The 22793-nt window shown below is 39.7% G+C and overlaps 1 protein-coding gene across 18 annotated transcripts in view; it reads left to right on the forward strand.

Moving 5' to 3' along the window:
* Positions 1–6: 6 nt before the first annotated feature.
* CARF (calcium responsive transcription factor) overlaps positions 7–22793 on the forward strand; it is a 40647-nt gene continuing 17860 nt past the window's right edge. For 9 of the 18 annotated variants that reach the window (XM_074872923.1, XM_074872928.1, XM_074872925.1 and 6 more), the window contains exons 1-12: positions 7–86; positions 4916–5037; positions 6618–6839; positions 7834–7954; positions 10201–10330; positions 11886–11970; positions 16361–16550; positions 18856–18976; positions 19894–20037; positions 20448–20681; positions 21078–21240; positions 22218–22293. In XM_074872923.1, coding sequence (XP_074729024.1) covers positions 4927–5037; positions 6618–6839; positions 7834–7954; positions 10201–10330; positions 11886–11970; positions 16361–16550; positions 18856–18976; positions 19894–20037; positions 20448–20681; positions 21078–21240; positions 22218–22293 — 1597 coding nt within the window. In that variant the 5' untranslated portion in view covers positions 7–86; positions 4916–4926. Of the gene's footprint in view, positions 87–1432; positions 1518–4915; positions 5043–6190; positions 6267–6566; positions 6866–7833; positions 7955–10200; positions 10331–11885; positions 11971–16360; positions 16551–18855; positions 18977–19893; positions 20038–20447; positions 20682–21077; positions 21241–22217; positions 22294–22793 lie in introns of those variants that run through there. The other 9 variants (XM_074872934.1, XM_074872924.1, XM_074872936.1 and 6 more) reach the window with 9 other exon arrangements.

A 22793-nucleotide genomic window follows, 5' to 3' on the forward strand; every position in this document is an offset into this window, starting at 1 on the left:
CGGCCCGCGAGCGGGCGGGCGGGCGCGGCGGCGCGCGTGCGCCGAGGGGCGGGCTGCATGGCGGCGCCTGTGGGAGCCGAGCCCAGGTGGAGTAGGCGCCTTCTGAGGGGTGGGAGGGAGGGAGCCTCCCGCTCCCCCTGGGGCTGCTGGCGGCGGGACCGCTATGGGCTGGGCCGCGCTCTTCCCCTGGGGCGGCGGGCAGGGTCCGCGCTTGTGTGTGCCGCTCCCCCCTGGCCCCGGGGCTGTGGTGCGGAGGGGTGCGACGGGCGTGCGGGGCCGTGGGGCGTGGGGCAGGGGATGAGGTGCCCCCCGTTCCTCTCAGGGCGGGGGGCGCTTGCCGTGGGGCACTCGCAGGCCCCTGCGCCGCTAGAGGGGTGTCCCGTGCCTCCCCCTCACCCGGGGGCCGCCTTGCTGCACCCCGGGCCGGGCCGGGGCGATGCGGGGCAGTCCGCGGTACTGGCTTTGCCCCCGTGGTGGTGAGTAGTTCCTGCGGCGTTGCAGGAGGCGGCGAGCTGGCGTGTGGGACTGTTCGCTGCTGATGGTGTCTTCCTGGTGTAACCTGGGTTGTTTGTTTGCGTGTAAAGTGACACATCAACCGTAAACTTCCTACTAAAAGTAATAAACGCAACATACAGTGGACTCTAAAAGAAGCTGTAAGTGAATTTACTTTTCTGGGAGAAGGCTGCTTGTGTGAGTACCTGCTGCGTGCTTGGTGTATGTATGTTTTTTTTTTTTTCCCCACCTTTTTGACAGTTACTTGTGGCCTCAGGGAACAGCTGAGCTTTCCCTGTGTGGGGACTCAGGTTGGGGCAGCTTGTTGGAGTTGACAGGTGTTGAGTCGTGATGTTTTCTGAGACTCTGAAATTTCATTTATTTCTTAAGTGTACTTAACAGATCTAACATTGTTTATCAACATAATTGATACAGGTGCATTTTCCAGATCCTTGTGCTAGCTACACAAAAGTGACTTACTTGAGAAACCTTTTAAGTAGGAGTCCCCAGATCCTCTGTGCATTCTTAACAGTATCTGCCTGGTCTTCCATGACAGAAATAAGCTAAATCTCAAACCTGGTACAAGTTAATATAAAGCTAACTGTAACTCATTTACTTGAGGGTATCGCTATGCCCTAATTTCCTCCTTGTTATGTTTTACCATAATTTGTGCTCTTCAGAATGGTGGTAGAGAAATGTTACCAGAAGTAGCTTTTCTAGAGAGAATATTAAATTGTTGTAAGCTGTGCAATTATCTTAAATCTTTTTATAAAATCTCGGAAGCATTTCATGGAAAACTCAAAAAACATTGTTGGTGAAGCATTTGACTGCATGTATTTCCTGTGACGAAGCATAAATTAAAACCAGAATGGGGAATATTGCTGTCAGAAATGCTAAAATATGAACTTGTACAGTCAAGCTTTGATTTCCCTTTTTTTTTGTTTTTAGGTGGGTATCATTAAAAACTTGAAGCTTGAAAAATTCAAGAGAATTCCCTCCCTCCTGCCCTGACAGAGTACTCCTAGGTAGAATGTGCTTGTTATCACAATGGACTTACCTGGTTTTTACAGTTTAGGTTTCTTACAACTAAAATCTTGCACTATTGACTCAGTGTTAAAGTAAGTAGCTCAGGGATGTCGAACGGCAGTGTTTCCTTTTGGAATCTGGCTGCATGTTGCCTTCACAAGGAGGCCTTTCGAGGGAAGACAGAGGCAAGCATTCGTATGAAACCTTAAAATTATGTCAGTCTAGAACTGTTGTATTTTTAGGGACCACTACTTGTAGTTGGTAGGTATATTTATTACCATAGAATGAAGAATCGAAGGCCAGAAAATACAGAAACCTAGTACCCTGCCTTAAGGTAGGGTGGAGGTGTAACTGGTCAATAATCAGATTTTAAATTAATGCTAGTTTGACTTTTCTGTTAGTGTCTTTAAAAGTTTATATATTAAGAAACAGTATGTGGGCTTCTGGATTAGAGGGGAGATTCCAACTGTTATGAGAAAGGTTAACCTCAGAGTGGGCATTGAAATCTTGTTCCTAACATTATACAAGTTGTTGAGAGTTGCTGACGTTACACAGGTTGTGTCTGTGGATGACGGTCAGTGAGAACCTAGCATATGTAAGAGGTGCCCTGGCTTTGACAGCTGTATTATCGCAGGAGTTCTTGATGGCTAAATAAATGAAGATCTGACTGTCTTTTGTGTTTTGCTAAATTATCTTGAACTATCAGTGTGTCTGTGTTTGGAGTTGAACTACTGATGTCAATGTGTAGGCTAGACTGCAGTGTGCAGTGTTTGCTCTCTTGAAGATCCTGCCTGTAAGACCCTGCGTAAAATTCTCCTCATGGTTTTCATGTTTGCCTGTGCTAGCAGTTTCTGTGGCCGCTTGCTCTGTAGAGTTGAACCAAGGATAGCAGTGGCTATAGATTTCTCTTTATTTTGAGCAAGGTGCTTCCCAAATGGAAGGAGGGTGAAGGAAGCACTCCTATGGCATTAAAATGTGCTAACCCCAATCTTAATCCTTGCTAAGCCTTGGAGTGGTGGACTTCACGGAGAGCAGCCTGTGGAGTGATTTGGGTGGAGCTGAGTTAAGGCTAAAGGTGAGGCGTGGAGAGCTGCCTGTTTCAGATGTGCACTGAGGATACAGCTGTTGATACCCTTTTACACTAATGTTAAACTCCCACATTTCTCCTTCAACCCATTGTTAAATGTGGGATACAGTGGTGGTATACTGGAAATTTTTGTGACACTTATGTAAAGTGTTTATGAAAAGAGATACTTCTATGTTATTGACCCATTCATGACAAAGTATCCATACATTATGTATACAGGATTAAACTATCTTGTTTGGGGAATTTATTAGCAGTATTTATACAACTATAGCATTTATTATTATGTATGTACTTGTATCTGTAAAAGTTTATTTCTTTAAGACAAAAAAAAATCTTTTTTGTTTGGGGTTGCACAGCACTTAGGTTAATGAAACCTGGATGGTTAAACCATGAATTTCATTGTCCAGGGTGATGTGTGTGCCAGTGGTTTACCTGGGTTAGAACAGTGATTAGACAAAGTCACAGGGCAAAAATGTACCAAGGGCGTTTTTTAAACACAGAGATAAAACTTCAGATATTTCTGGGCTGCTTGTAAGAGGAAGCTGGATAAATATCACTGTATATTTACCCTACTGCTGTCATTTTTTCCTTGAGCTTTATTATTAACCAGCATTAGATACAGGATATTGGGCTACTTGGGCTGTTGGTCTGTCCTGAAACAGCTGTCCTTGTGTTCTGTAGTCAAGTTCCAGCACACTCAAGGTACATGCCATTGATATTTCCAGAACAAACTTCTTCAGTTAATCTCACAGAATTGAACGTGCTGCTTTGGCAAAACTGACATATCTTCTTTACATCTTTTAACTGAGGGGAAATGGTTGACTGATGATGACATCTAGTTTTCTGTCTTTTTTTTTCATTTGCTGCTAACTGCTTCAGACATTTTAATTGAAACATCTCATAATTGTTCTCAGATCCAAATCTGCAAAATATTTGGTACATGTGATGTAACTTCATTTGGAACTTGGTTTGGAGTGTCATCACTTGAAAATTGAATGGAAAAATAAATCTGCTTTAGATGGAAGTATTTAGTATATTGAGCATATGAGCTGCTTAACTTCACAATGTTGTTTGTATCAGCAGGATGCTTTATTCAGCTTCAAAAGCCAAGGAGATGTGGATTTACTTTGCCTGCGGTCCTTTATATCTTTGCAAAGCAAAATAAATTTGTGCCTGTAGGGCTGTACAGTTCTTTTCAAGTGAGCCTTTTACATTCTCCCTCCTGAAGCTGTAAACGGCTGAAATACGCAGCCAAGAAGGTCCATCTCAAGGAATTTACTGTGTGGTGGGGTGAAGAAGATTAAGGTGGTAGGAGTCTTGTGCTAATATAACACTGCCTGTCTTTAAAATAAACAATGAAAGGGAAAATCCTGAACACCTTTCCCCTCCTCCCTCACCCCAAACTGCAGGAATTAAGTTTTCTTCTGTTCAGTTTGGCACATTATGTGTATAGTCTAGTATATATGTACTGTAGTAATGTAGGGGCCAGGTTAATTTGTCATTTTGTCTCATTGCTTAAGAATATTCAGGATTGGTCACTGCTTTAAAGGGCATACTGTCTGGGTGAAAGCCTCATCCTGTGGATGTGGCAATTCACTGTCCAATATTATCTGTTTGCTTGAAGGTTTATAGTGGGCAGCTGAGTTCATTGACTTAGTTTTCTTTGGGATAGGAGGTAAATCTCTGAAGTCCCAGGAGCTTTGTCTTTTTGTCTTTTATCACATGATTCATGGCAAATTTTGTTTTGGATATCTGGCGTTTTTCCTGCCCAAAGCTTACTGCTGTAGACTAACAATAGTAATTTAATTTCATTTAGATGTTGTTTTATAACCCTTTGAAACAAATGTAATTTACTTCAAGATGGCTGCATGACAGAGTTGGGTAACACAAATCCTGTCTGTTGATTGTGGAAGTAGATGACTAATATTTTTGTAGAGCAGTGCTGGCATGTCTTTAAATATCAAGTCTTCTCTAGATGTGTATGGTTGTTAGTTGACTGCTTGTGAACATATGTAGATGAAAATAATGGGAGTGTGAATGTGTCTTTTGTATCTGTGTGTGCAATGATGAGTCAAGCACATTGTCGTATACAAGAGGCTAAGCTGTACTCCTGAAGCAACGCACTGAAATTTTCCTGCAGTGAGTAGTAAAGTGATAAAGAGGCAAGGATTTCTTGAGGGCTGTGCTGTTAGCTTGCAATGGCATTAGAACTTGTAAGAATAAATTTATAACACAAAAAAACCCCTACAACAATGTCTTGGTTGAGGTTAAAGTATGGAAGGCTGAAATAAACTTTTGTAACTTTTTCAGGTCATCTTGTAATGGAAAAAAATGGAGCTGACCATGCCATTGCTATGGAGGGATCTAATGATTTGTTCATAGGCAACTCTAATAGTACAGGAGAGTCAGAAACAAATGATCAGGTTTTTCAGGTGAGGTATGAATGTCCTGTCTTTGTAGATGCTTTCTTTACATCCTTGCTGATGAATTTACAGTACAATATTTCATCAATGTGTTTTTTCTTGCCTTTATAGTAATATATTGTGTCTTTTAAAAAAGTATAGAAGTTCCTTCCCTTGGATTCTTGTGCTATTCAGTTTTGAACTGATGAATATCTGGATGTTACATGTAATGACAACTGTTAGTAATTATATTAATAGATCTTGTTATAGTGCTGAAGTTTTATTGTGTTATATGTTTTATTGTGTTAACAAAATCCTTTAATAAAAGAATACTTGATGACATGCCTTGGAGTAGGAGGGGTTCGGAACACTTGAAAATCAGGTCATATTGCTTAGTGACCAAACGTGGCAAATAAGAATCCAGGGACACAGGACATCTGTGTAGGTATTGGGGAAGGAAAGTCTTTAGTGTATTTACTATCAAATATTGCCAGATGTTCCTAGTCAGAGAGATTTCTGTGCATAAATGTTCTTCTGCAGATTACTTCAGCTAACATAAAATATCACGCTACTAAATCAAGTTTACGTTCTCTACACAATGTCTTTAACACAACTAGTGCCATTTATTTGTTGCTGCTTTTCTGGTGTAGTTTACAGTAGACAGTTTCAGCACAGAAGATTTATACCTGCATAATTTTTGAGAAGATGATTTGACCCAGGTGTGACTTCAGTATGAAATTTAGAAACATTTTTCCCGACTCTTTTGATTTGTAGATTGACGTTTCTGCTACAGAAATTTGCAGAGTTGTTTGTGTGATTGCTGCAAGAGATACAACAAATTGCACTCCTTCTTGCATTGGCCAAATGACAGCCTGACATGATATTTTACACAAGGGCTGCCTACTTGCCATTATTTTTACATGTTTAATATTGGTGTTGTCAGAGTTTCAAGGATATTTGTGCTTAAACATTTAAATTCAGTGAAAGTGGGATGTGCTCTAAGAACCTGATTCCGCAAGCTTGATGAGAATGAGCTCTGAGTACATGTTTTTTGAGACTTGCAAAATCTGATTCTTGGTCTTGCACTGTATAATTCTGGAACTTGAATTGGTGTTTTTGTGTTGTTTGTGTTTCTTCTGTGGTAAAGAATTAAGAAAGCATATAGAGCTTTTTGCCTTCATAGTTAAATGCATGTATCTAAAGGCCGGGTAGAACAGGATTTCTTATGAAGTCAAATCAAGTTGGTGGATGTTTTACAGGTGAGGTTTTTTTGTATAAGTTCTCTCAGTTTCTGGGTAGACTTGAGATGATTGATGAGTGATTTTGGGGAGCAGGTTTTGAGTATGAGGGATTTTCTTTCTCCTTAGTAGAGAGAGTTTGTTCTAGGAAGCAGAAATATAAGTACATTTTCAACATGGAAAAAAAAATAGAACGGCTAGTGTTAGCTAGTAGCCTCTTGATCGGAAGGACAAGATCTCCCTCCAAGTTTACAATACAGTACACTGGTTTTAAGTGTTCTTTTCTTTTTCTTTCTTTTCTTCTTTTTTTTTTTTTAATAGAAATTGCTACTCAAGATTAAAGTACCTTTTACTGTTTTTCCTCTGTGAAAGCATCTAACCTGCATGGATTCCAGGGATCCATTGTTTGGACAGAGTGACTCTCCCGCAGCCTTGCCCATCGCAGTACGCATCTCGGGCAGTTCTCCATCATCGGCAGCACCCGCGCGGCCACCCCAGCCGCAGCCTCACTCTGCAGAGGAGTTCCAGCTGGCAGACCAAACCGGGCAGCCTCTCTATGAGCTGCAGCCCCTAGGAGGGCCCAGTGCGCCCATGGTGAGTCAGTGTGAAACCCTGCTCAGGTAGGCAAATCCTGTCTGCAGCCGTTACTAATTTTATTAAACAACAGCTTACGTCTTCTGTCATTATCAAGCCTGGATGTTACTGTATGATGAGATCTTGTACTTCTACCGCTGCTGCTTTCTCTGTATTCCTGGGATAAGTCTCTCTTGTGGTTTTTTTTTGGGGGGGGATTAGAACATTAGCGATAAGCTCACCCAGTATGTCGTGTCCCCGTCCCCATCCCCCCCCCGATTAGTTTGCTTAAAACATGGCTTTGTAATTCTTAACACTTATTTTGTAAAAAGGTAACTCATCCAGAGCGTTTGGTTGGCATGTCTTGTACTGGCACTAAAGACACTTCACCCATTTAAAGTGTAATAAATCAGAAACAAGACGATATTTTATGTTATTCTAGGCTTTATAACATTGTTGGGAATGAGACCTTGGTGATGATGGGAAAGTTTACCATAAGCAGTTGTTTAAGTTTTCCAGAATTCTAGGAGATTTAATGTACTTTTTTTTTTTTTAAGTCTTGGAGTTTTTCTTCTATCTGCTTTTGCATAAAAAACTGCCCATAGTAGTGAATTTCTTAGGAGTAATGGTCAAAATTTTTATGTGTTGTGATTAGTTCTGCTAGTCCATGAATGGGGTTACAGTGAATTGAACTATGAATTGCTTTCAGGTTTTTGATAGCTTTAATAATAGTGTTGTAAGTTTCAAATAAATGTGTGATTCATCATAAAATCGTGTAAGGTGGTTTTTTTTCCTCTCCTTTAATCAGTTAAAGGGCTATTTTACAGGGGAAAAGTAATTTTAAGAAACTGACAGTAAATAGGCAGTTTCCTTATTATGTGAAATCAAGTTAATTTACAGGCCCCAGTTCCAACCAGAATATTTCCTGTTCTGGTAATAGGCAAACCCAGTTGTGCTGCATGATGTTCACCATACAAACTAGTGCCATTCATGCTTTTGTGTGATTGCCTTCCAGATGATTGTTGCCAGCCAGTCAGAAAATGGACAGGTGCTGCATGTCATTCCTTCTGCCCAGCCAGGAATGGCCCAAGTGATTATTCCTCAAGGTCAACTTCTGGATGTGGCCAGCACGCAGGGTGAGTCTAACCTGTGAGTCTTGATGTGTGTTCCTTTGACTAAGCATATCCTGCACGATCTCTTTTTAAGCACTTTGTTTGTACGTGTTTTCTTTTCTAAGTCAGTTATAAGACAAAAATACATACTTACCGAATCTGCTTTATGACTATGCATCTGGCACCCCACACACCTCGTTTTCTGTTGGGCAAAAGCCTTATGAAAGAAGAGCTATTATGCTTACTTTAGATATGTGATGGATAGATAGAGATATAGAGCACAAAGCTGCTTCTTGCCTTATTTACCATTAATAAGGGTATCGGTGCCAAGTCAGACAGCCGTACTATCAGCTTCAAATTTTCACTGCCTGTTTACTTCATTTTGAGCAAAGTAGTTAATTCATGTGATGCATATAGAAGAATTAATGTTCTTCTGGTCTGGTGATGATGCATCTTTTATGAAGCCAGGAATGAAGTTCCCAGGTAGAAATTCAGTTCCCAGTGAAGAAAATGAGATGTAACTTTCACTTCATTGCTAACTTTTTCCCCTCTATCTGTTAATGGTCTCATTTTAAGCATGTGGTGAGATGCACAACTGGAAGCACAAATTTTAAGCTTTCTCTAGAAAAGGGACATACTGAAATCTGAAAGCATTGATCTGCAAGCCTTGTGGGGTAGCAAAATGCTGTGTACTAGTTTGTATTCACAGAAGAAGACCGAGAACTAGGTGGTCACATTTTGTTAAACTCTCCAAGGTTTTTTTAAACTGTTTTTGCATTTTTTGGATAAAATTCTCAAAATCTTAGCAAATTCTCAAAATCTGAGCACTAGTTAAGTGCTCCAGTGGAATGAGAGCTCAAAGGTATGACTAGAGTCCTGATGCTGGCTGGATAGAAAAGAGAGTTGGGATTTAAGTCATGATCCCGCCCTTTTCACTTACAGTTGGAATAATATGATTTCCTGACCTTGCATTGAAAGGCTTGCTCCTACCCTAATACTCATCCTTCTTTCCCTCTGCACCTGCTCTTGCAAGGGTGAGACCACTGTTTGGTTACAGTGTAGTCTTCTGTGACATTAAGTAGACCGTGAGCCTTTAGTTACTGAAGAATGGCTGCTACTTTTTGTAGGCAGTAAGTTGCAATGCTGAATAGAATTTTTGTATTCCCATTTTTCATCCTACATTGGGCTCCCTGTTTGCAAATAGCTCAGTTTCACAGTGTTTGAATACATGTTCTACAACAGTGCTACAGCTTTTTTTGTGGGTTTTTTGGGTTTTATTTTTTTCTAGAGACTTACTGTGTAAAAGACTTTGTAGTTATTTGATCTTCAAAAGACAGTAAGGCTTGTCATTGGTTTACTGTGGAGATTAAAGGGGAAGGAGAATGGACTGTCAGCCCTTGAGTTTCACTTGCCTGCACATGGTGGTAATGCATGAAATGGCACAGGCTTCAGAGCAGACCGTAGTGTCTTAAGGGCATGTCTACAAAGAAGGAACCAGTGCTCCAAGCTTTAAGCCAGAGTGGTGTTACTCTGAGGTGCACACTTAGGAATCTTCTGGCACAAGCTTTCTAGTGGAGTGATTTCTGTACTGAGTCAATAGCTTAACACTCTCTCAGGGTGGGGGAAAGAAACTTTCATAATTGAAGGACAAAAATCCACAGAGAGCGAGCTCCCTTTTCTTTATGTTGAGCCCAAAGTATCAAATGTCTGTTTTCACAGTTTTCCATTATGTTTTTATTTAACTATACATGCAGGCTTCAATCTAACGGTATTTTTTGGCTTACAGATTGCTCCCTGTTATCAAGAAAGTCTAAAACATTTGTTCTAACAGCATGTCAGATTCAATTACAAGATGTCTGTTTTTTCTTGTTTAGGTGTTCTTTTCTAAGTACAAAGCAGTATCATAATCTCAACCAGTGTGTGATTTGCAGCTGAACAAAATAGTTGTGCAATCTTGTATGGATTTGTGGAAATGTAAAGCAGAGTAATTTACAAGTTCTTACGATTATTTGATTTGTTATGGAAGGATTCATTAGCAGTAGCATGATTACCAAAGTCCTTGAGTACAAACAACCTTATCAGGTTTATCTTCATATGTGTGCCTAGAGCTTGAGTATTGATTCACAACTATTAAACTACTTTATCATCTAGAAATCTTATTTCATATGTCAAAATGCTTGTTTTTCTAACACACAGAGTTTAATCACAGCTTGTCATTTCCCCATTCCAAGTTCACTTATTAACTAGGGGGCTGTTTTATTTTTGCAAAGATGTTTCGGAAGAGAAGCGTGGTGATGGGAACTTGCAGACTGTGGCAGTGGCTGCTATAGCAGACAGTGCAAGCAGTTACATTCTGCATCCACAGGCATCTCTCACCGTATCAAAGAAAACAACCACCAGGTAGGTGAGGAGTTAAAAGGATGAACAGTCACTTTGATTCACTCTTAGTTTTTCCTTTTTTCCTTGCAGTTTGTTTTTGCAGTGGTTATCACAAAATTACCATAGAATGGAGATTGTGAACCCTTAGTATTAGTGAATGATGTGTAGCTAATTGTGTTTGCAGGCAGCTTTTGTATGTGGCAGAGCAGTGGAAAAAGCAGCTAAAGTACCTGTGTTCTGGAGATAGTTGGATATATTCTAACCAGAGCAGTATGTGACGTTTAAAGTAACACATTGCAAATTACTGAAATTACTCCAAACAGACATGGATACTGCCAACCAAGAGTTGACAGTGATCCAGTGAAGGGACTGCAGGGAAGGTTGAAGTTTGAGGGAGCAGGGTTTCTTGTATGGGTATATTAAAACCTATACAAACCATCCTACCACAAGAAGAGTATTGATTGTAGAGATTAATTTTTTAGATAGAGATCTCAATAGTTAGCATTAACAGGGAGAGCCTAATCTTTGTTCTCTGGATAACTTCTTCAGCTTTCTTTGATAAAATATGAGAGTAGATGCTAATTGTGGTTTTTTTGGTGGGACATGTAGACAGGCAGATTGGTCAGCAAAGTTTCTAAAGTTAAAATAGCTGGTATGTTTTTCTTCTCTTGATATCCACCTGATTCTGTCCCCATGCTAAGGGATGCCTACTATTTTAATTCCTGAATATTGTGAAATTCTTTTTTGCTTAAAAAAAGAAAAAAAACCCAAACCAACCAACCAAAGCAACAACAAAAAAAAAAGTCAACCCCCCCGCCCAAGACAACATTTACTCTGTGGATTGCAGGCTGGCTTTGCATTGGTTTATGCTTTTTTGAAATCAAGACGTGAAAGAGATTAGAGTAATCTCACTGCAGTACAAATTATATATATTCAAGAAACATTTAAAATTAAGAGAAACAGTTGGTGAATGGATTTTGTGAACACGGTGTGTACGTGTTAGAAAAATAATGCTGGAAAGGAGACATATTGGTATGGACAGGAGGTGATGCACTTGAGCTTTAGAATAATAAACATTGAGTAAGCATTGTATCTGCCCCAGGATTTAGGGCATGGAGGAACTAGATTCTTAAAACAGTTATTGCAGCTGGTTTTCAGTAATTTAAAATATATTAAAAAGTGCAGCATTTAACTAGTGTTTGATATTGGTTTTAATCTTTAGCATTCTACCATCAATCTGCATAAGAAAATTATCAAGACAATCAACTGGTCTATTTCACCATGTTTTGTCTATTATTGTCAAGCAACAATACTGAGAATACTGAATGCTCAGAGATCTTCCTGAATGTAGAAAACAGTGGGTTTTTTAAATACTTACATTTACTGTGAATGATTTTAACAATGAAATAGAATATGCGGAAAATTAACCCAAGGTTTTTAAGGGAAGTTGATACAGTATCTATAGTTTGATCATATGCTGCAGGGTTGTACATAATGCACTGATCTGTTACCTGTTTAGACTAAATTGTTTCTTTCCTGGATGTATAGACTTCAACTATACTTTTTTATTTTTCAGGGTTGTGGAAGATCCCTTTCCCATCCCTCTCCAGCCATTGCCACCAAATACACCTGCATGGGCGCGCCGTCTCAGGAACTGTGAGGTGGGCTGCAAAAAATTCTGACGATGTTTTATCATCTAGATCTAAGATAATGATCTTACTCCATGAAAGGGATAATTCATAGTTGTAAAAGTTGTGTTCAAGCTTCTTGGTATTATGAAATAGTACTGCTACTAGCTGGTACTACTAGCACACTTAAACATATAAAATGCTATGGAATCCCTTCATTTTTTTGGGAATGCTAGAATAACTGACCATCAACAGCTCCTGAAGCAAAAAATGTGCTTCTGAAATCTTGATGCAGTACAGTGCTGGAAAAAAGCCATTGTGTGCTGTAGTAGAGTTTACTCTTGAACTGCAGTGCAAGCTCTGCTGTTGTCTGCTGAGCAAATTGGTTTTTGTTGCCCTTAGTGATCCATTAAGTAAAGAATAAAATTGCTTTTGTATGGCCTAAGTCTGTAACTGTTCATATTAGTTTTTGTTGTCACATAGAAATCAAAATCCATGTGACTCGCTGGGGTCAAGTCTGGAACTTAGAGTGCCTTAATGTCAGTGTTTCTATTTTAAATACTCTCACAGACTTTTTGGTTTGTGTGGGGTTTTTTTTTTGTTTTTTTTACCAACACTGTTACCTGTGCTTGATTTTTCTTTTGTTAAAAAGTGCTGTCTTTATTCCCAGTGACAGCTTTTGACCTGAACAGAACTCTCTCTTTATTTGCATATTGTTAGATGTCTGCAGAACTGTCCGGATGACTAAGATGGTATCAACAGCTAGAATGCATCATAAATCACTTAAAAGGAAGGGAGGGGAGATAGGAGGATTCTTGAGAGATCACCTGCCCCTTCCTCCTGCTACCAGACTCTTCTTGATAGATGTTTATTTTACTTTCTCGTAATACTTTTTAAAAGGAAAACTCATACTCTCTCTAGCTGGTTCACCTCTTTAGAGATCCCTACCATTTGAAGTTTTTCCTATTGGCTTGGCCACAGATAACTGGAAATTGCAGTTGCAGGGACTTAGAAATCTAATTTCTTTCTGTATCCACTTAGAAATATTTTTTAAATTAACTAAATATATTAATCTATTCCTCTTTTTATATGCCTTTTATTTCATACAAATGGTACTGTCCACTATTATATCTACTTAAACATTAAAGAGGTCAGAAAATTAATAACATGAGTTCTTCCATGGTGGACATACCATTTTCACAGGATAAATTACTTATTTCAGTTGGCCAGTGAATTGTTAAAAGTCCGGTAAGATGTATAACCCTTATTACTGTGTTTTAATCACATACTTCCCTGTCATAATATCCCTGTAGCTTATCTGAATCATTTCTTACTGGTTTAATTTTATAGGAGGACTTGTATTATGATCCGCTTTGTCTGTCTGAGTCTATTACGAGAAATTTCACCTGCTGTGTTTAAAGTTCACAGCAGCAGCATTTATAGAAGAGTTCTTATTTTTAAAGAAAAGGAAATCAAAATATTGTCTGTTTAAATGTATTCTGAGGATATAAACATCTGCCTCTGCTCTTCAGCAGAACTATTGTCTTTATGCATAAATCCTCCCTGTGCCTTTAAAACAAAATTATTTTGTTGCTGTTCTCCCTGCAGTCAGCCCATCCAAGGAGAAGTAAGCCAAATTCTCTTCCTCTTTGCATGTTATCAGCAGAGTTGCTTTGCTGAGTTTGTCAGTTACACAGTGTAAATTCCCTGGAGACTGCTGGGATGCATGTGCCTTTTCGTGGGCACAGACTAGAGACAATGGGATTTGATTCTCTCGCAGAATGTTTTGTTACTAGTAACAGGATTGAGGGGTCCAACTGGAATTTGGAGATATAGTAGAGGTGCAGATAAATATGGCAACTCACGATTCCACTCTTTCAGTTACTTGCCGGAATAGAAACAAACAGTGTTGAGGTCTTTGTGACTTCTACAGGTGGTGCCAGCAGGTGAAGCCATGGCATAGCCTGGGTATGTGCTGCCAATCGTGGATCCCAGGGAGCTGGCCAGGACTGAACCCCGAAGGGCAGTGACTCCTTTGGCAGTTAGTGCTGCAGGCAAACACAGAGCAGTAAAAGATGCAGCTGTCCAAAATTAGCACTAAGCTCTGTGTTTAGTGTTGATTCCCTGACTGCCTTGAAATACTCAGCTTACACTTGCTATGCCTAGACAATGTAATGCTTCTGGTATCCTGCTGCAGTTAGTTCACTCAAGGAAAACTGCAGTCTTGGTGTGTGCACTTCAGTGTAAGCATTTATGTTCCCTTGCTGAGATGAAGCTGGTGGGGGGAAAAAAAACCTGCTCCCTTTTTCAGTTTGAAGCTTGGCTGGAGTGAAGGGATTGGAGAGTATCTGATTACTTTAAAGTAATTACATTGTTAATAAAAAGTGGATTTAAAGAAAAATAGTTATTTTCTATAACCTATTCAGTTTTCAGTGGTCTGATCAGAATGCGTTTCTAGCATGTTTCAGCATACTGAAATAGAGTGTAATTAAAAACTGCATTAATTAATCAACTGTACAAAGCTAAGTTCATTTATTTGTGTGGAGCAGATGGTCTCATTTGTCCATTTGCTCCTACTTGGGAAGCTTCTAGAGAGCAGGGATCCTATGTGCTGTATGATTTTCTTCTCCTCCTACACTCCCACCAATTTTGGGAAAATGATTTATCTTGCACAGAAGTAAAGCCAGAATAGAGACAGTGCTTTAACTGCTATTGCTACTTTTCAGGCACAACAGTTTTATCAGTCTTCTCATCTCCCTAGAATAAGGTCAATGACCTATTTATAGTGACAGGCATAAGATATGGAAAGAAAAACGCTGGTCACGCTGTATTCACTGTGTGGAGTGGTACTGTAATCCCTCTTGTGAAAGGAGGCATCCCAGGTTCCCATAAAGAAGGTACTTCTGATGTGTCCCAGGCTGCTTTGCTTCTCCTGGATTTTTCAGATCAAGTGTTGGACAGAAATGTTATTTATAATTTCTGGCTAAACAATCACCAAGTTCTCTTACTCACCACAGCTGTGTGAGTGCAGCCTATGTAGACTTTCTAAAGTGCTGGAGCAGTGTGCTTGCAGTGCAGTGAGCTGCTGAAGTGTAAGCAACTGCTATCAGAATGGCTCATGCAGCCGGTGCATACATAACCCTCTGCTTTTGGGCTTGCACTAGCAGCCACACCGTGCTGGCCCAGTTCATCCACAAGGTGTTGTGTTCTTTGTTGACTTTCAGTCCTGCTAACCACAGACATTTTGTTTTTCTTAGGTGACTATGAGGCAGGTTTTATGCAGTTGTCACTAAAGTATTTGTGCGATAATAATCTTGGAGAGACACTGTTGCTGCTTTTATTGCCAGTATTATTTAAATATCTGGCTGCTCTGTCACTGAAGGCGGCAAAATAGATCCATCAGACTTTAGTACTCATTCACCATGCATTTGCCCCGCAGAGATACTGTAAGACTGAGCTAGCAAAGTACTCTGACTGTTACAACCATCCAGCTGCTTGGTCAGCCTGATCCTGAGCTGCATATGAACAGAAGCGAACATGGCATTCTGAATTCGGATGTAAATCTCTTCTCTGTCCTAGTGGTTTTGCTGCTTGCTGGCTGGCCCTGGTAGACTAGCACTGAACCAGCTGTGATGGCTCTGAGTAGCTGAACAGCTGTCACAGGGGATGTTGCAAAGTCAGCAAGTGTGTGGGGTTTTTTTTGTGGTTTGTTGGGGTTTGTTTTTTTTTTTTTGCTTTGAGTCAGGTCAGATTCATTTTTTCTGGAGTTGCCCAGAGCTTAGCAGAGTTCATTGAAACCATCATCAATTTGCACATGGCAAATTTGGTATATTATGTTTCTGTGTAATGCTGAGAATCAAGAGTGCCTTGAATACTGGGAGGGGTATTACGTGAGACATTCAATTCACAGTTAGTGCACTAAGTGGGTGAGGCAGTTACTGGTGGTATAAGCAGGTATATTCTGCTCCAGCTCAGTGCAATGTGTCTGTGTGTTGAAGCAGATGCATAGACAATTTTCAGTGCTTTAGAGATTCTCTGTGGGAGTCAAGTGAAAATGTTTGCAGAAGATAAATTTGTCTAGGAGGTGACTGCAACTGAAGTGTGTGTTGGGGAAAACAACAGGAGCGAAGTTGTCTTATGGAAATCATAGCTGGCAGCAACTGTAAACTTTTCAGGGGTTCTTGGTGTATATAGCGTCTTGGAAGACTGACAAAATCCTAACCTCAGTGGGGATTTCTTTGGTGTTGGATCCTATGGTAAATCTATTTATGAGGATACTAGTGGGGAGAAAAAACCGTGAAATGCCAGAAATCTGGACCTGTGTCCTCACCTGCCTGAGTCCCTGACTGCTTTTGTTTTCTTGTGTAATGTTCAGCAGTCAGCTGGGTGAATAATCCTATTATTTCACCTCCTTTCCATGCAGAAAATTGGGGACTCGTACCGCGGCTATTGTGTGAGCGAGACAGAATTAGAGAGCGTACTAACGCTACACAAGCAGCAAACACAAAGTGTGTGGGGGACGCGCCAGTCTCCAAGCCCAGCCAAACCCGCCACACGGTTGATGTGGAAATCTCAATATGTCCCATATGATGGGATCCCCTTTGTCAATGCAGGTAACTAACTTTTATTGTAATAACTGCTTTCAAAATTTCAACGTCAGTTGCTGACTGGCCATAAAGAAGGATCTTTATGGTGCTCCTTAGTGTTGATAAAGTCAAGGCACAAACATTTAAAAAAAAGCAACTTGGACACCTCTGTGATACAGTCTGAAGGAGCTTGTTTCCCCGAAACCACAAGCTTATGTTTTGTTGTGATTGCTTCCTTTTGTTCTTTAGGAATAAACTAGTTAACTACCATTTGATGGAGGTTCTTGTGATGAGATCTTTAGGTGGAGATCCCATCTGCTCTATCAGGTTGTGAAAGTTCTCATAAGGGAAAAAGCTTTTTTGAGTATTCTTGCCTAACTTGTAGATCCTTTGAAGAGTTTGTTCCACAGGAGCCAATACACTATTTAAATGGCACCCTTTAAAAAACCAAGTTTAAAAAACAAAATAAACATCTACATATCTCAGCAGACAGATTTTTGTTTTTTAAAATTTATGTGCAGACTTCACAAGTTGGTAATTACATATTTAACTCATGCAATGCATATGTGAAATTACTAAGAGTTCATTCGGATATGAAATGAACAGGTTTTAATTGTTGTGTAAGGATCATGAACGGCTGGAATGTAGGTTGTGTGCTGGGTTTTTGTCTTTTTTTTTTCTGAAAGTAACTGAAAAAGTGAAATGTTAGCACCAGTTTTATACTTCACACTTTGTCTGAAGCTTTAAGAAAGGTAAGAACAAAGCCAAAACAACTTACACTTTTATTTTTCCCCATAATGCATGAGACATATTTAGTTTCTGTAAGATCTGCATGATAAATGAATTGCCCCATAGTAAGATACTTAGAGCAAAAACACATATAAATTTTCTTTCAAGTGTTGTAGACTAATAGAGACTCAGATTATTACATTGTAATATTTTTTGCTCTGCTCAGACCCCGAACAGGCATTATGCATATTTCAAATGTGTTGCCTTTCCAATATATTTAGGTTTAGTTTATATCTCCTCTATGAAAAGCATTCATTACAATCCTTTACACCTGTAGAGCAGAGGCTGTAAATATGATTTACTGCACTGCAGTTTAAATCCCAGATAACTGAATTCTAAACTGTACAGGACAATTGTGTAGGACAAAAGTGTTGTTCTTGAGGAATTTATCTCTTCTGCATAAGTGGAATCAATCTGTAATAGCATCCCTGCTGTTCTTCAGCTGTGGGGAAATATAGAGAAGCTGGGTAGCTCCCTATAGTGTAAACCATGCACCAATCGTCAAATTCTTGATTGTTATTTTTAATAAGAATTTTGGATAGTTGATACTTTTGCAAAAAAAAGGGCCCCATCAAATTGCTTTTGAGATTCGTATTAGCAAGGACTAGTTTAAAGCTGTTGAAGTCTTTTCAATTCTAGAACTTTGATTTAGTTATATTTTAAATTTCTTATTTATTTGCAATGGGTTTTAATTTTTTTTTTTAATGTCACACTCTAAGGCAATAGATCATTTGGTATCTTATGGAAACACATTATGTTGCTGTTGTGATACTTAAAAAGGTTTTGGTTATATCACTTTTGGTACAGGCAGCTCCTTGCCTGCATACTGGAGTATATGAATTATAAATAAAAGATAACTAAACATGACATGGAAGAAATTCGGAAGAAGTTCCTTTCTTGACCACTTTAATGCTATACCTGTTAGCTTTTGTTAGAGGTCTGACTGGAAGAAGTCACTTACTTCAAATTTAGAGCAAAGCAATATTTGTTTAAGCCTGTCTGGTTTTGTGTGGATATGTCACACTGAAACAGTGTTATTTAGCAGATAAGATAGGTCAGACTTGCAAGTAAGAATTTATGGGACAGATGGTCTGAAGTAGTGATTTAAGACAGGAGGCTGGTGATAGCTGCTGACCTGTGATTTCATCTGTGGATTTTCTTGATTATTTTGGGGATTCTCCTTCTCTTACGTTTATTACCAGCATTGTGCTCCTTTGGTAACTTGCAAGGCTGCTCACCTTGTAAAGTATTGGTGTTCACCAGGCCAGAATCCAATATTTTGCCTTCATATATGTCGCAGGAATGTTGTGAGGTGTAATAAGTGTGGGAAATGCTTTGACAATGCTCTGTGTTCCTTACATGCTGTAAAAGAAGTATTTGCATTATATCTGAATGCTTGCTACACTTAAGTGTACTGCCTTCTGAAGTCTGATGGTAAACAGAAATAACTGTTTCGAAACTCTCATCTTCTGTGTAGTTACTGTTTTAGTGTCATAACTTCAGTGGTTGCTTGAATAAATTGGGCATTACTTTCTGTTCCCAGGAAGCAGAGCCATTGTAATGGAGTGCCAATATGGGCCACGGAGGAAAGGGTTCCAGCCCAAAAAAGCCGGTGAGCAGGAAAGCACCTCTGGCCATCTGTACAAAGCCACCTGTCCAGCAAGGTAAGAATTGTCTATAAAGCTGGAAGAGCTACTTGGCATCCTAAGAAAGCGTTCTTTGTGAGCCTTGACAGACCACTGTTTGGGGTTGGTAGCTCATACACAGTGTAGCCCTTAACTTCATCTCCTTGATAACTTGAGGTTAATACTCATTTAGAGGGAAGGAAGAGATGCTGTCCTGTTAAAATGAATAAGGCTGAGATTTGATAGGTTGCCTGGATGCAAAGTAGCAGTACATTACAATGTGAAATACAAGTGGGAATCATTCTCTACCTGAGCATTAGTTGGTTATTGTGGTGTCCTTTAGTGACCATTTTTGGCCCTAAAACTTTGTCATCTTATTTGTTGTTTTTTCATTGCACTCATATCAGTCAATCATCTTAATTTAACAGATGTCCTATTTTCTGAAGGAGTTACAGTTCTTCCTGTTCACTGGAGACTTTCTCCTTATCCAATACTAATGGTTTTTCTCTTTGTCCTTGAGCATCCTCCTGGGTGCTTGTTCAGTTTTTACTGAGCTAAGAGTGTGTTTACCTGGCCAGTTGCAGCTAGGTATGTATGTGCTCAATTCTGGCTTCAAACTGGGTGAACTACAGCCTGGTCAGAAATGATGTTGTGCTTTTACTATACTGAGGGACAGAGGGGTTTTGCTGAGGTGCAAAATCACTCTGGCTGAGTGGCTTCCAGACCAGAAGTGTGCCTGTCTGCATCCATCTTCATCCATCTCTGTTGGTGTGTCCTTAACAATTCTACAGCTCTCTTACAGGCTACTCACCCCCTGCAATGCTCTGCTTGAGCTTTTTCTATACTAATATCTGACACGAAATAGGTGGGGTTTTTGCCTTCCCCCCCCCTGAGGGCAAAGTGTACTGAAGGAGGATTTTTTTTCTATTTCTCCTCCTCCCCCCTCACCTTGGAAGGATCTATATTAAAAAGGTTCAAAAGTTCCCGGAATACAGGGTTCCTACTGACCCTAAAATTGACAAGAAGATCATAAGAATGGAGCAGGAGAAAGCATTCAACATGCTGAAGAAGAACTTGATAGATGCTGGCGGTGTCCTCAGGTGAAACTTCCACTTTTATCTTGACAAATGAAGTAAAAAAGAGCAATAATAAGGCCCTTGCTTAGTATCAATAGTAAAAAATCCCAGAATGTCAGTAAGACTTCTGTGGCTCTAGAGGATTAATTTGGTAAATGTGTTAAGCACCAGGCTGTGGCATTTCAGCAGGTGTTTTCATGCAGGGAATAGATAGCAATAGTTATATTATTTGGGGATTTGAGCTGGTTTATTTCGCATTGAAAGGTGTGAGAGGGCCCTGAGCTATGAAAGGCAGTATCTTCCAGCTCAGGAGCTGTAAAAACTGAAGTCAGTCTAACCATCTTGTTTGTGATTGTCAGACTCTTCCCCCAAGAGACTTATTTTTTGTGCCTTTGCTTGAGATTTGTGTATAGAAACTCTTTCCTTCTTGCCAGGTGGTATGTACAGTTACCCACTCAGCAAGCCCACCAATATCATGAAATGGAAACTTCCTGCCTCCCTTCTTCACCCTCCCATTTTTCTGTGTCTTCTCCTGAGGAGGAGGAGGAAGTTGTTAGAGATGAGAGCTGTACTCTGCCTTCCCGACTTCATCCTCAAGTGGCAGACAAGATCCGAGAACTGGTGTCTCAGGGAATAGAGCAGGTCTATGCAGTGAGGAAGCAACTAAGGTACAGAACTGTCTGGCACATTCTCAGTCTGTAGTGCTATATCTGCTTTTGCATTTGATTAATTTGGTTTGCAACTAAATGGCAGTGCTGATGCATTACTGAATATATTTTCCATATGTCATGAGAATCTGTTTTTCCCAACTTTTGTCTTCTCTTTCCATTTTGTTGTAGGTAGCCACTAAGAGCTGCTGTCCTCTTGAAAGTTAGTTGAATAAATGGGGTTTTTAATTTCAAACTCTGTAGCAGATGCACAAAGAGCTGGGTTAGAAGATCATCTAGGTTGCTCTTGTCTTGTCATTGCAACAAGGGGAGGCAGAAGGTAGCAGTGTGTATAACACAGAGAAATAGCATAATATGTTTTAAATATACATTTTAATGTCCTTTAACATGTGACAGAAAGTATGTGGAAAGAGAATTATTCAAGCCTGATGAAGTGCCAGAAAGACATAACCTGTCCTTCTTCCCCACTGTGAATGACATCAAGAACCACATTCATGAAGTGCAGAAGTCCCTGAGGAATGGCGAGATGGTGTATAACTCGGAAAGTATCCCAGCAATGGTACGTTGGCCTTTGTGCTTCTTTATGATTTTTGGAGTTAAATACTGGAAATCTTACTTTACATTTTTACCATTTAGCTGTATTTCGTCCAGAGTTTTCAATGACTATATTTCCAGCAGCAATATTTTCAGTGGAATCTCTGTTTGAGCAAGATTGGATTAAATGAGAATAAAACCTTCTGACCTTATTCAGTATTTATCTCATCTACATTAGATTGCTATTAGTTGATTGACAAATTATGTAATACTGGCACTTCATGATGACTGCATGAACTGAAAACTATGTGGTGTAGAAAAATTGTCACGCATCAGAAAATTTTATTCATGGCTTTGTCACTGTCTGTGTTTTGGAGAAGTTACTATTACTTTTCCGTATCTGAAAAATGGGGATGAAGTATGTCTCAGGTGCAGTCTAAACTAGGGCTTGCACAACATTTTGAATGTGTAAATATTAATAAATGCACTTTGTAGCAAGTGAAGTAAGCATGAAGTAGATACTTCAGAATGCTCAGTGACTCTTATGTGTTGTTCCTTCATTTTCTTCCACCTATTGAGTAATAAGGGATACACAGTAATCCTAGTTTTCCCAGTTATGAGGCTCACTGCTGAGGAATTGCTGATTTTAAATCAGCTTTGACAAACTGTACTCTTAAATCATGCTGTGTCATCAGTCTTTTCCCTCTCCCTATGATGCTCTTGGCCCAGGTGAGTGAGTGATACTTGATAGTCAGCCAAATGGTTTGGCTGTTTTCTATTTTAAAGTCTTTGAACTGTCATGAGCAGTCTTTAGCCTCCCTGGTACAGTGCATGTTAAAAAATCTTTTTTTTTTTTTTTTTGTAAACCAAGAGCTCCCAAAATACATCATTATAAGAAAGTGTAGTTTTAGACACTTTTGATATGGGTACTGTATTGAGCCCATGTTCCTGTGGTAGACAAACTTGCACCCTTTCTGAGAACTGAGATCTTTTTCCTTTCAGCTGCAGTGGACCACAGACAGTGGGAATGTTCTCACAGAAACAGTGACTGTTACGTTTGCCTCACCACCTTCAGATGGTAGGACTGCCTTAATAACTTAGCTGTCTCCAAGTGTGATTTGTTTTATTTGATATGTCACAGAAGTTCAGTTTCCTTCCAGAGGTTGCTGTCATGTTCTGTCACTCAGCTGAACTTAAGAAGGATTATCCTGCTGTGTCTATTTTGGCATACTTTTTTGAACTATTTGACTGCATGTGTGACAAAATATGTGTAGTCATGATGGGGTTGGCAGAAGTATGAAAATTATAAATTTGGCTTTTATTTAGCATCCTCAAACAACTGAAGATTTTATCGGGATGGTTGTGTGGAAAGAACATTTTACCTTGGATGAAGGTGCTAATAACACCTCTGTAGAGAGAATTAAATTCCTACTGAACAGGGCACAAAAAACCTAAGAGCCATCTGGGTACTTGAGTTTCTTGATAGTTTGTGCTTCACACATGCTTAAACATCTTGTTAAAAAGGACTCAAATGCATATTGGGATTCTTGCTTCTCACAAAGTCATTGGCTGGATGAG

Source organism: Strix uralensis, chromosome 6 (assembly GCF_047716275.1).
Source record: "Strix uralensis isolate ZFMK-TIS-50842 chromosome 6, bStrUra1, whole genome shotgun sequence".
Taxonomy (NCBI): domain Eukaryota; kingdom Metazoa; phylum Chordata; class Aves; order Strigiformes; family Strigidae; genus Strix; species Strix uralensis.